Here is a 12,620-nt window from a genome sequence, read left to right as displayed (position 1 = left end):
TCCCATTTGAAGAAAGGTACCGACCCGATATGTCGCCTCCTCCTCTCCAGTGTTGCTGCCTGACCCGCTGAGTTACTCCAGCACTTTGTGTCTATCCTGAGGAATGTAGGGATGGCTTTGCCCGTCCTTGCCGAACCGCTCCAGAGAGGACACCCTTGGCTTGTAGATCTCCTGAGTTCTCTCCCAGCCTGGCAGAAGCAGTTACCTGCCTCCCAAAACTAGCCCTCACGTCCACCCTCAGTAACCGGCACCTTGAGTGTGTGTGGGTCGGGGATATTTAGCCTCCCGCCCCCCCCCATCGGATAATGAGGGACCCGAGATCAAGAGTTTGTTGTTCAACGAGTTGCTGGGGCTACAATTCCTTCCAGGGTAGATTGGCCTTAAGATCATTCCCAAAGGTCACCAAGGTTGGCCGTGCACTCTGAATCCCCTCGGAAGTTGGCCACGAAGAAGCAATTCTGTGCTAGACTTGAGCCAAGTGCTGTGGACTCCATCGCTAGTTGGACTCTCAATTTAATGTCTTCCATTAACTTTGAACTGCCTAATAACCAGTTGTGTGCGAGTGGTATAGCAGGGATGCAAGCACGGGCGTGGTGGGCCGAATGGCCCGTTTCTGCACTGTACAACTCCTCGGCTGGAAGTGACCGAAGGAACAAGCCCCACCATAGGGACGCACGCCCTCCCTCGGCCCCAAGACCGGACTTCGGCCTAGTTCCCCCACTCCAACCTGCTCAGGCCGCAAGGATGACTGCCAACCCATACATTTTATTCTAAACGTGAAATAGGAAACTTTAGCAGTGACGCATATTTTCTATTTTTGTTGCTTTCTCCGGGGAAGAGGAAGGGTGGTGGGATTGGGGCAGGAAATGTAGACTTTATATTTTAAAATAGGTCTCCAAGAGGCCAAACCCCGTTCCATCCATTTGTACAATTGATGATTGCCAAGCATTTAGACCGTTGATTTAGTTTTTTGTATCAATTGGTGAAGATCCTTGGTGGTCTCTGGCGGCTCCTGGGCTGCTGGAGACGGGGAAGGTTGATGCAGTATTACAGCGTCGAATTTGTTCCATAATCACTGTTTTTTTTAAAGAATAGACTTTTTTCTATAAAAAGGTAAAGTGATGGTATATTCTGTCAAGCTTCTGTGTCTTCCATCCAATGGAAGAGGGAAGCTGGAGTGAAACATTTTGAGGCATTGGGTATTGTGACTTGGAAGAGTGTCTCTTGCTTCGGTGGAATTGAGAACGCTCTCCTCGTCTTTTGATGAACGAGATTCGAAGGGAGGGAGCATGGAGAACTCCCGAATATGTCGTTCTTCACCCCCCACCCCCCCTCCTTTCAGTCTGAAGAAGGGTCCCGACCCGAAACGTCGCCCATCCTTCTCCAGAGATGTTGCCTGACCCGTGGAGTTACTCCAGCACTTTGTGTCTTATCTTCTTGTCTATTGCCCCGAATGGGCAGGTTGGCCACTTGGGTTGGGAGGCGTCGGTGGTTCCCAGTGTTGGCGAAACAGATTCACTTGCCATGGGGTTGTCTGTGGGGGTGGAGAAGGGGACATCAAGGAGGCCTTTGCGAATGGCTTGAGGTGCACTGGAAGGGGTGTGTGTGGGAGACTTGTGAATATGTACTGTTAAGGAACTCTTGACCTGTCAGTATAGAATGCTTTATATAGCTCCTAAGATGTATAATATAAATTCACACATTCATGGTGCTGGCTACCTTCTGTAGCACAGTGAAGGTAATGTGTTGTATCATTCTTTCATTGTAATATAATAAAACATTTTTTTACATCATTTGGTCTGAGCTGTTATTCCTAGAAGAAGAATATGCAATGAAGTCCCTCTTCGTACTTCCCAGCTGCCATCAGGCAACTGAACCATCCTACCAACAACTTGAGAGCTGTCCTGAGCTACCATCTACCTTACTGGGGACCCTCTGACAATCTTTGATCAGACTTTACTGGTTTTATCTTGCACTAAACGTTATTCAAGTTATTCCCTTTATCGTGTATTTGTACACTGTGGCTTGCTCGATTGTAATCATGTATTGTCTTTCCGCTGGCTGGTTAGCACGCAACAAATGCTTCCCACTGTCCTCGGTACACGTGACAATTAGGGTACAGGCGCAAAGCTGTCAAACACTATCCCTGAAGGGCCTGTTTCCGTGCTGTCTTGAATCTGATGCTCTACCATGGAACACGATACTTGGCAGATCGGACAACGTCCGTGAAACAAGGATTAGTTGAAGTGTTTTAGGTCAATCACATCTCTGGAAATGGGGGATGTTAAATAAAATGGACTATGGGATAGAGAGCAGTGAGAGAGGAATAAGGGACAATGTGATTCATGTTGTGGCTGAGGTTGGGAAAGCTGTGATCTGCCAGGACCAGGTAGTAGAATCATACAGGATGGAAACAGGCCCTTCAGCCCAACACGTCCATGCTGACCAAGATGCCCCATCTAAGTTTGTCCATTTGCCCGCATTCTCTTTTAAAACCTCTTGCCAAGACTGTTAAAGAATGAAAAGTTTTCTCCCCTGGTGGATATTTAAAAAAAAGGATCAATTGAAGTCGACCAAGATGCCCCTTCTGTGCCAAAGTCCTGTTTCTATGCTGTATGACTCTAATAAGAACGTTTGGGCAGGGGCATTGATAGGAAATGTTTAGGGGGGGGGGGGGTGGGGGGGGGGGGGGGGGGGGGGGGATGATTATGGTCCAAATTCAGGAAAATGGAACCAGTTTAGATGGATGCTGTGTGTAAGAAGGAAATGCAGATGCTGGTTTACACCATAGACACACAATACGGGAGTAACTCAGCACCGTTGGAGAAGGAATGAGTGATGTTTCCGGTCAAGACCCTTCTTCAGACTGAGTCAGGGGAGTGGGAAACTAGAGATATGGAAAGGTACAAAGACCATGTAAGGTGTTTAAAGGACAGATCAAAGAAGAAAAACAAGGAAATGTCCAATGGCTCATTGTTAGTTGAGGGGGAGGTGACAATTGGGTATACCATATAACAATTACAGCACGGAAACAGGCCATCTCTGCCCTACAAGTCCGTGCCGAACAAAAAAATTTTTTTCCCCTTAGTCCCACCTTCCTGCACTCATACCATAACCCTCCATTCCCTTCTCATCCATATGCCTATCCAATTTATTTTTAAATGATACCAATGAACCTGCCTCCACCACTTCCACTGGAAGCTCATTCCACACCGCTACCACTCTGAGTAAAGAAGTTCCCCCTCATATTACCCCTAAACTTCTGTCCCTTAATTCTGAAGTCATGTCCTCTTGTTTGAATCTTCCCTATTCTCAAAGGGAAAAGGTTGTCCACATCAACTCTGTCTATCCCTCTCATCATTTTAAAGACCTCTATCGAGTCCCCCCTTAACCTTCTGCGCTCCAGAGAATAAAGACCTAACTTATTCAACCTATCTCTGTAACTTAGTTGTTGAAACCCAGGCAACATTCTAGTACAAACAGTAATATTAATCGAGCACAGTGAAACGAGTAACATAGAAACATAGAAATTAGGTGCAGGAGTAGGCCATTCGGCCCTTCGAGCCTGCACCACCATTTAATATGATCATGGCTGATCATCCAACTCAGTATCCCGTACCTGCCTTCTCTCCATACCCTCTGATCCCCTTGGCCACATCTAACTCCCTCTTAAATATAGCCAATGAACTGGCCTCAACTGCTTTCTGTGGCAGAGAATTCCACAGATTCACCACTCTGTGTGAAAAATAATGTTCTCATCTCAGTCCTAAAAGACTTCCTTAAACTGTGACCCCTTGTTCTGGACTTCCCCAACATCGGGAACAATCTCTTGCATCTAGCCTGTCCAACCCCTTAAGAATTTTGTAAATTTCTATAAGATCCCCCCTCAATCTTCTAAATTCAAGCGAAGTTAGATAAATCAATACATTGCTGGCCATGTGAAATATGAGGTTGACAAATATGAGGCGCTTTCCACCAACTTGCAGTTGGCTTCGTAGAGGCAGTGCTACTTTATGATGACAATGCACGTACAGATCACGCATTTTATCAGATGCAATACCTCAATCTAATTTTTTTTAACATTTCAGTGTTTAAAAAGTTAAGAAATGCTAAAACAAAATCGATGTACAGCAGCCATTAGTGTTATGTGAACTGTTATCTGTGTCCCACCATCTTTTTGTCTACAAATAAAGCACTGGTTTGATGTAGAAAGGAACTGCAGATTCAGTCTGAAGAAGGGTCTCCACCCGAAACGTTACCCATTCCTTCTATCCACAGATGTTGCCTGTCCCACCGAGTTACTCCAGCATTTTGGATCTATACTGGATAGAAACTGTTGGTCGGCACGGATGAGCAGGGCTGAAGGGCCTGGTTCCTTGCTGTATAACTCTTTGACTCCATGACTAACACTGACTGATCCAGCCGAGCTATGAAGAACAGAGCTGCCAGACGGGGTTTCCAACTCTTGTGATTGAACCATCAGCTGACTGCAGTTAATCCTTCCAACCCACTTCACGTAACAGTTTGCACACCACCACAGACGTAAATCGGAGATACTTCATATCGTATTTAATTGCAATGTGCTCCATTAAACTGAATTCATTAGTTATAGAGTCAGTCATACTGTGCGGAAACAAGCCCTTTGGCCTAACTTGCCCACACTGGCCAACATGTCCCACCGGCACTAGTCCCACCTTTTGGCTCGTATCCTTCCAACCTATGTGTAAGAAAGAACTGCAGATGCTGGTTTAAATCGAAGGTAGACACGAAATGCTGGAGTAACTCAGCGGGTGAGGCAGAATCTCTGGAGAGAAGGAATGGGGATGTTTCAGTCTGAAGAAGGGTCTTGACCCGAAACATCGGCCATTCATTCTCTCCAGAGATGCTGCCTCGCTCACTGAGTAACTCCAGCATTTTGTGTCTACCTTCTCTCTAACCTATCCTATACATGCACCTGTCTAAATGTTTGTTAAACACTGCAGTAGTACCTGCCTCAACTATCTCCTTCAGCAGCTCATTCCATACACCCACTGCCCTTTGTATAAAAACATTACCCCTCAGGATCCTATTAAATTGTCCCCACCTTAGTTCTATTTCCTCTGGCACCCGATTCCCCAACTCTGGTCAAAAGACTAATTTACCTCATCTATTCCTCTCATGATTTTGTACACCTCTATAAGATTAGTCCTCATCATCCTGCGCACCAAGGAATAAAGTCCTACCCTGCTCAAACACTCCCTATAGCTCAGGCCGTCGAGTTCTGGCAACATTGTCGTAAATCTTCTCCGCACCCTTTCCAGCTTGACATCTTTCCTATAAGATGGTGACCAAAACTGAACAAGATACTCCAGATGTGGCCTTACCAATGTCTTATAGAACTGAAACATGACCTCCCAACTTCTATATTCAACACTCTGACTGATGAAGGAAATACTCTGGCTGTTGTAAGTTGCACACATCTGTACAGCACAAGAACAGGCTCTTTGGCCTCCAAAGTTCGTGCCGAACATGATGCCAAGAGTATCTCCAACCTGTATATAACCCATATTCCGCACCTATCCATGTGCCTATCCAAAAGTCTTTTAAATGCCACTATCAGATCTGACCACCACGACTCCTGGCCGCACATTCCCGCCACTCACCACCCTCTGTGGAAATAATTTTGCCCCTCTCACCTTAGCACCTCTTACGATTTAACATATAAATAAGAATTTGGTATTGGCTTATTATTGTCTCTTATATCGAGAGACAATGAAAAACCTTGTTTGCACGCCATCCAAGCAAATCATCTTAAACACAAGTACAATCAAATACTATACAAGTAATATACACATACTGGTTCGCCCGCTGCGGAATTGGGAACCCACCTGTAGTCGTCCAAGGCTCATCTCCTGTTCGACTCTGGAGACCGGGGAGGAGGGTGGAGGGAGTCGGCAGCAGACGCTGGACAAAAGGCAGTTTTCAAGATGGCGGCGGACGGAGGAGAGGATCAGTGCCGTGAGGAAAACAGAACTTTAAGGCCAAGATAAGACTGCACTCTTTTAAGAACTTTGAAACATTCTGGGCACAAGAAACGTGCCGACTTTCTGTGCTGTGAAGTCTACCATTACACGACAACGGTTTTCATATATATGAATTTGGGATCAGAATGTACAAGGCATGGATTGTAGGTTTGCTGATGGCACTAAAGTAGATGGCAGTGAAGGTGGTTATCAATAATTACAATAGGTTCCTGATCAGCTGGGTAAATGGGCCAATGATTGCCGAATGATGATCAAGTCAGAGAAGCGTGAGAGATTGCATTTTGGGATGTCAACCCAGGGTTGGTCTTTCATTATAAACGTGGTGTTAGGCATACTGGCCTTACTACATTAGGGTAGTTGCACAAGGTGGCTGCGAACAATACTCCAAGTGCAGTCTCACAGTTTTAGTTACCCTGATATAGGAAAGACTTTAAGCTGGAAAAAGTGCAAAGATTTACAAGTACATGTACACAACCTTTTATCCGAAAGTCTTGAGACCAGACACTTCTCGGATTTCAGAATTTTTTTGAATTCGGAATGGAAGATTTTTAGAGTAGATTAGGTGGGTAGCATGGGCGGCTTGAAAAGTCTGGAGCGGCTGCCTCCTCCCCGGAGACCGGGGAATCATTGCTTGTTAGTCAGTTAGTTTGGAGGGATTTTATGTAATGGGACGGGGGGGGGGGTGAGGGGGTAAACAAGGATGGTGGTGCAGGAAACAAATTCCACGAGGAAGTCATTGAGGCTGGTGCATTTAAAAGACATTTGGACAGGTACCATGGTTAGGAAAGGTTGAGGTGGATATGGGCCAAACATCAGGAGCGGCTTAGATGAGCATCTTGGTCCGCATGGTTGTGTAGGACCGAAGGGCCTGTTTCTGAGTTGTAGGACTCGCATATGTTTTTAAGTTGGGCGGGCGGGCCTACGTAAATGCAATTCTTCCACTTGTGTCGTGGGTTTGCGCTGAATCCTCACAGCTTTGAATTCTAATTAATGAACGGCCTTGTGCGCATATGCGGAACAGATGGCCATTTCAGGAGGTGCGGGCTAACAGCAGGCGCACAGCAAGGGACAGGCAGCAGGACAGAAGGAGCGTCACTGGAGAAAAATGCAGCATTACACTCACTGGTTCCAGTTGCCATTTATTAAACATCAAGAAAGATACTGGCAGTTCCAAAAGGTTGGAGAAAATTAAATCCATAGAAACTCCTCTAAACAAACAGATTTAGTAAACTTCACCCATCCAGTTGGACAATGACAACAAAATTAACCGTCAGGAGAGGTTTCGTCAGCACGGGTTTGAAAAAACCTGTTGTTTTCTCTTTCGTCCTCGTGATGATACCTGTCAGCTGACCAGTTCTCCTTTTGGTCTTGCTGTGGAAAAATACACGGCTACAGCAGGATCAACGGAATAGGTTGGGTGACCCAGGCTGGGGAATCCTGTGGCCGTGACGGCTTCAAGAAGAATGTTCAGGTATCGTGGACCACACTGCACAACTCGCACAAACACAAAAGCCGTGTGTTGCAAGGTGCAAAACTGAACAGAAAAATAACAAATAACAAGTAGGAGAAACACGAGGTAAAAAAAAAATAATTAAAACTAAAAGATACCGCTCAGTTAAATTGAAAGATGCAGCACGGAAACAGGACCTTCAGTCCATGCCGACCACATACCACTCACCTCACACTAATTCTATGTTTTTTTTTATTTTTACAGACACAGCGTGGAAACACGCCCTTTGGCCCATTGAGTCCATGCGAACCAGCCATCACCTGCTCGCACTGGTTCTATGTATTTTAGTTTTGGAGTTACAGTGTAGAAACAGGCCCTTGGGTCAATTGTGTCCACAATGACCATCGATCACCCATTAACACTAGTTCAATGTTATCTCACTTTTCATTGGTCACAGAGAGAAGGTGTAAACTCCACACACAGATAGTACCCAAGATCAGGATCGAACCCACGATCAGGATCTAGGGCTGTGAGGCAATGGCTCTACCAGCCGTGTGCCTCAATCTTTTGCTCAGATTCAAACTTATTTTTCGGAACGATGAATTATTCTACCAGAAAACCGCCACCAGCCAGCCCTTCCCTCTGCTCTTCATTCAATGTGGATTCATATTTTAGTATCTATTCTCATCTGAAATGAGAAGGTGACATTTCAAACCCAACTCAAAATGCTGCCCATTGTCACCACTTTCCAGATTAACGGCACAACTCATTTTCTCATTAAAATAAGCATTCAAAACAAAGATTAATGTGAGGTTTTCCTGCAAGAATTAAAACCGAGGGCTACTTATAAATATCCGAGAAGACAAATTCCTGAACATAGGCTAAAAATTCTGCTCAACTATAAATAAATAATTCGTACCAAATCAGACAGAAGCCTTTCCTTGATTACATTCCCTAAATCTGCTTCCCAGTTTGATTCAGAGCACTCAGAGGAAATAAAAGTTCCCACCTAGTCCAAGTACTTCTTACTGGTCCACACAGTTCTTCTTACAGGGTCAATTTCAATGCTTAATCATTGCAGTTGGCTTCACATTGTTTCACTATTGACGCGAGACACTGCAGACGCCAGAATCCTGAGCTAAAAACAAAGCGTTGGAGGAACTGAGCTGGTCGGGCAGCATTATGGACAGATGACATTTCAGGTCAGACGGAAGAAGGGTTCTGACCAGAACCTTCATCTGCCCAATGACGTCTGATTTATCGAGTTCCTCCACCACTGTGCCTTTTGCTCAGTGCTGTAATGCTGTGAACCGAGCTCTCTTTAATTGCTTCATTCATTTGATTTAAAAAAAACTTTTTTCTAAAGTTCTGAAAATATTGATTCTTACATACATCTAATTCACAGTGGCCCGGGGCCAAGTGAAAGAAGGTTACAGATTCCTGGGAATTTGCTTTTTTTAAAAATAAAAATCATTTGTATGTATTCATCGAATCCATTGAAACAATAAGACTTTCAGATAACAGTCAGCACCAAAACACAAAACAAAAGGTAACGCTGTAAACATTCAGTGTAATCAATAGAAGGTCATTTCTAGAGATTTTGGTACTATATTCTTGGAACCAAGAACCATGTTGAAAGTACACTTCACCCAAAAGAACAGAGGATGCCTTTTTACGATCGGGAATCATCTGGTGCTTTCAGACAAACTGCTTTGCCTTCTGAGGTGCTGCTTTGGAAGCCAGATCTTTTGCCTTTTCAGTGGCTGCCAGGGCGGTCTCCTTTGCTTTCTCCGTCGCTCCTTTTAAAGTCTTGGGCGGTACTTCACCTGAAGGAACGACAGAGAAACCAACCCCACAACATTAAAGATCAGGTCAATGAAAGGTGTGACAACTTGTATTAGTAGAAACAAAGAACTGCAGACGATGGTTTATATCAAAGATACACAAAGTGCTGGAGTAACTCGGCGGGCCAGGCAGCATCTCTGGAGAAAGAGGATGCGTGACCTTTCGATCAGGATCACGTGCAAATTGGAGATCCTCGATGGACAGAGTGAGGCCACACGCAAATTGGAGGAACAGCACATCAAATTGCTTGGGAAGTTTACAACCCAGCTGTATGAATGCTGAATTAATCTCATACTACCCTCTCCTCCCACTTTGCCCCCTCCCTCCTCTCTAGTCGTTTTACCAGTTCCACAATTCTCCACATTGTTTCTCTTGTGATCACACCTTCCCCAGCCAACAATGGACTTACCAGGTAACATCCTGCCTGAGGTGATTTGCAGCTGGCCCCAATTGGTCTTTTCCCGCTTCCAGCTCTTCCCCTCCCCTGCCCCACACCCTACTATCAGTCTGGAGAAGTGTCCTGACCGGAAAGGTCACCCATCCTTTTTTCACCAGAGATGTTGCTTGATCCACTGAGTTACTCCAGCATTTTGTGTCTAAGTATGACTACATTTATTGTGTGATGTGGACGCTGCTATCTAAAAACTTTAGTTTAGCGATACTACATTGAAACTGTCCGACGAGGATAATTTACGACAAGTGAGGAATGTTATTTCCTCTTCTTAGCTGATTCCAACGGTGTCTTATTAGTCATCATATGCACAGGGACCAGAACAATAAAATACTTACTGGCACTCAGCAACACAAATAAACATACAATAAACTAGCAGTCTAAAGAAGGGCGCTGACTTGAAACCTCATCCATCCATGTTTTCCAGAGATGCTGTTCAGTTACTCCAGCCATTTGTGACTTTTCTGTAAACTAGCACATACAGCTCCTTGTGTTTACTAGGAGCTGTATACATCAGTTATACTAGGTGACACAAGAACTGCAGCCGCAGGGTAAAAAAAGACAAAGTGCCTGAGTAACTCAGCAGGATAGGCAGCTTCTCTGGAGAACATGGACAGGTGATGTTTTGGGTCAAGACCGGTCTGCGGACTGGACGAGAGGTGTGGCAGGATAAAGCCAACCAATACTTCACGATTCAATGGTGTAGAGTTGTCAACAACACGTAAATATGTACTTAATAATCCGATAAATTAATAACTATAACACCAGGCCACCATCAGTTTTGCAGTATTATGGTTACCCAGTATTATTGCTATTTATTGGACTATTAACTATTATTAATTGTTATATACGTATGCACTACTGATGAAACAAGCCTGCAAAGTTGCAGCAAGTAAGAATTTAATTTTCCCAGTTGCCAGTACATATGACAATTAAGCATTCTTGAATTATTCCAGGAATTTTCAGTTTGGTTTTGGAGATTTTGATGTTGCCGATACAAGGCACAGACCATTAGATTCCACACCCACCAGCTGTGGCCTTGCCCACGTTATTCTACACCCCTACTGATGACCATATCTTCAGTACCCAAGACACAGGCTCAGTAGCCTATACAATGCTTTTCCAAATTGTAAGAGTGTCCTTAAACCTAGCTTCTTTGACAAAGACTTTGACGACCCACCCCAGCTCCTAATCTAACAAGTCAAGATGCCCTTGCACGCGGGACTTTGAGTTGTTTACATGTGCGAAAGGTGATATAACAAATGAAAGAAATTGAACAAATCGAAATAATTGTAGGGAATATCTTTTTGGGTTAAGGAGGCATAAACAATGGTGGCATTCCCATTAAGAGTTAATAAGAAGGTAGACACAAAATGCTGGAGTAACAACGGGTGAGGCAGTATCTATGGAGAGAAGTAATGGGTAATGTTTCGACCCAAAGCGTCACCAATTCCTTCTCTCCATAGATGCTGCCTCACCCGCCGAGTTACTCCAGCATTTTGAGTCTACCTTCGATTTTATCCAGCGTCTGCAGTTCTTTGAATGGTATAACAAGTTTTACATCAATCGATCATTGATGTAAATTCTTACTGTACAAGTCCCAAGTTACCGTGACTGATAATCATACAACATAAATTGAACAGCACAGGACCAGGCCCTCCAGCTCAAAAGGTCCACACTGAACACAATGCCAAGTTCAACTAATTTTCTCTGCCTGCATGTGATCCATTCCATGTGTACATCTAATATTCTCGTAATTGCAACTGTCGTATCTGCCTCGTTCCAGGTACTCACTACCCTCTGTGTAAAAAAAAACACAAAAAACTTGCCCCACAGACCTCCTTTAAACTTTGCCCCTCTCACCTTACAACTGTGCCCTCTAGTCTTTGATAATCCTGGGAAAGAAGGCTGTGGAGGCCAGGTCAGTGGATATTTTTAAGGCAGATAGATTCTTGATTAGTACAGGTGTCAGGGGTTATGGGGAGAAGGCAGGAGAATGGGGTTAGGAGGGAGAGATAGATTAGCCATGGTTGAATGGTGGAGTAGACTTGATGGGCCGAATAGCCGAATACTTCTCCAATCACTTATGACCCAATGCAATACTGCTTTTATCACTTATGACCTTATTATAACTTCCCCTTTTTCTTAAAGATTGACAGATTTAAGAACAGCAGTATATTTTTTAAGCTGCCCCACAAGGCTACATTAGAGCGACAGATCGGCATTAAAGGCTAAAGGTTCGGGGTCGACGGAGGAGTCCATTTCTGTGAAAGAAATCTGCCAAAAAAATATTTTTCTAATTGCATATATTCCAAATTTATTGGTACTCATCCATTAATGTAATAAGCAGTCCTGAGCCAAGTTTAAACAGTGAGTTTAAAATAAAGTTTAAGTATAAGATAAGTACTTTGCAATACAAATGCAACAATTTCATATTACACATTTACAATAGAATCAACAGCACTTATATTAATCATCCCATTATATTAATGGTTTCCAATGACAGAATAAAATTTGCTGCCTGCTAGTCATCTGACAGTCTCAACTTCCTTGTTTTGGGGCCAGAATAGGCGGTATTTGAGATGGAAAATTCACCTTGCTTTCTCTCCCCCAGAGAGATGGCCAAAGATTACGAGACATTACTTCATTGAGCCCAGCTGACCATCGATCAATTTCACCCCATCAGCTGTTGCATACAGCATCATAATCCTCTGACATTTTCGCCACCTCCAACAGGATCCCACCACTAGTCACACCTCCATCTCCACCTCTCTCTGCAGAATCAGTTCCCTCCGCAACTCTCTGGTTCACTCATCCCTTCCCACCCAAACCAAACCCTCCTCAGGTACTT

At 44.2% G+C, this 12,620-nt stretch overlaps 1 protein-coding gene across 1 annotated transcript in view; it reads right to left on the bottom strand.

Annotated features, from left to right (window-relative positions):
• Positions 1–7,149: 7,149 nt before the first annotated feature.
• The window catches only part of LOC129695373 (PRELI domain-containing protein 1, mitochondrial-like), a 30,305-nt gene continuing 24,834 nt past the window's right edge, over positions 7,150–12,620 (bottom strand). The window contains exon 6 of the mRNA XM_055632263.1: positions 7,150–9,299. Within this exon, the coding sequence (XP_055488238.1) occupies positions 9,172–9,299 (128 nt within the window). The 3' untranslated portion in view covers positions 7,150–9,171. The remainder of the gene's footprint in view (positions 9,300–12,620) is intronic.

Source organism: Leucoraja erinacea, chromosome 3 (assembly GCF_028641065.1).
Source record: "Leucoraja erinacea ecotype New England chromosome 3, Leri_hhj_1, whole genome shotgun sequence".
NCBI classification, from domain to species: domain Eukaryota; kingdom Metazoa; phylum Chordata; class Chondrichthyes; order Rajiformes; family Rajidae; genus Leucoraja; species Leucoraja erinaceus.
This window is presented reverse-complemented; position numbering and strand designations above follow the sequence as displayed.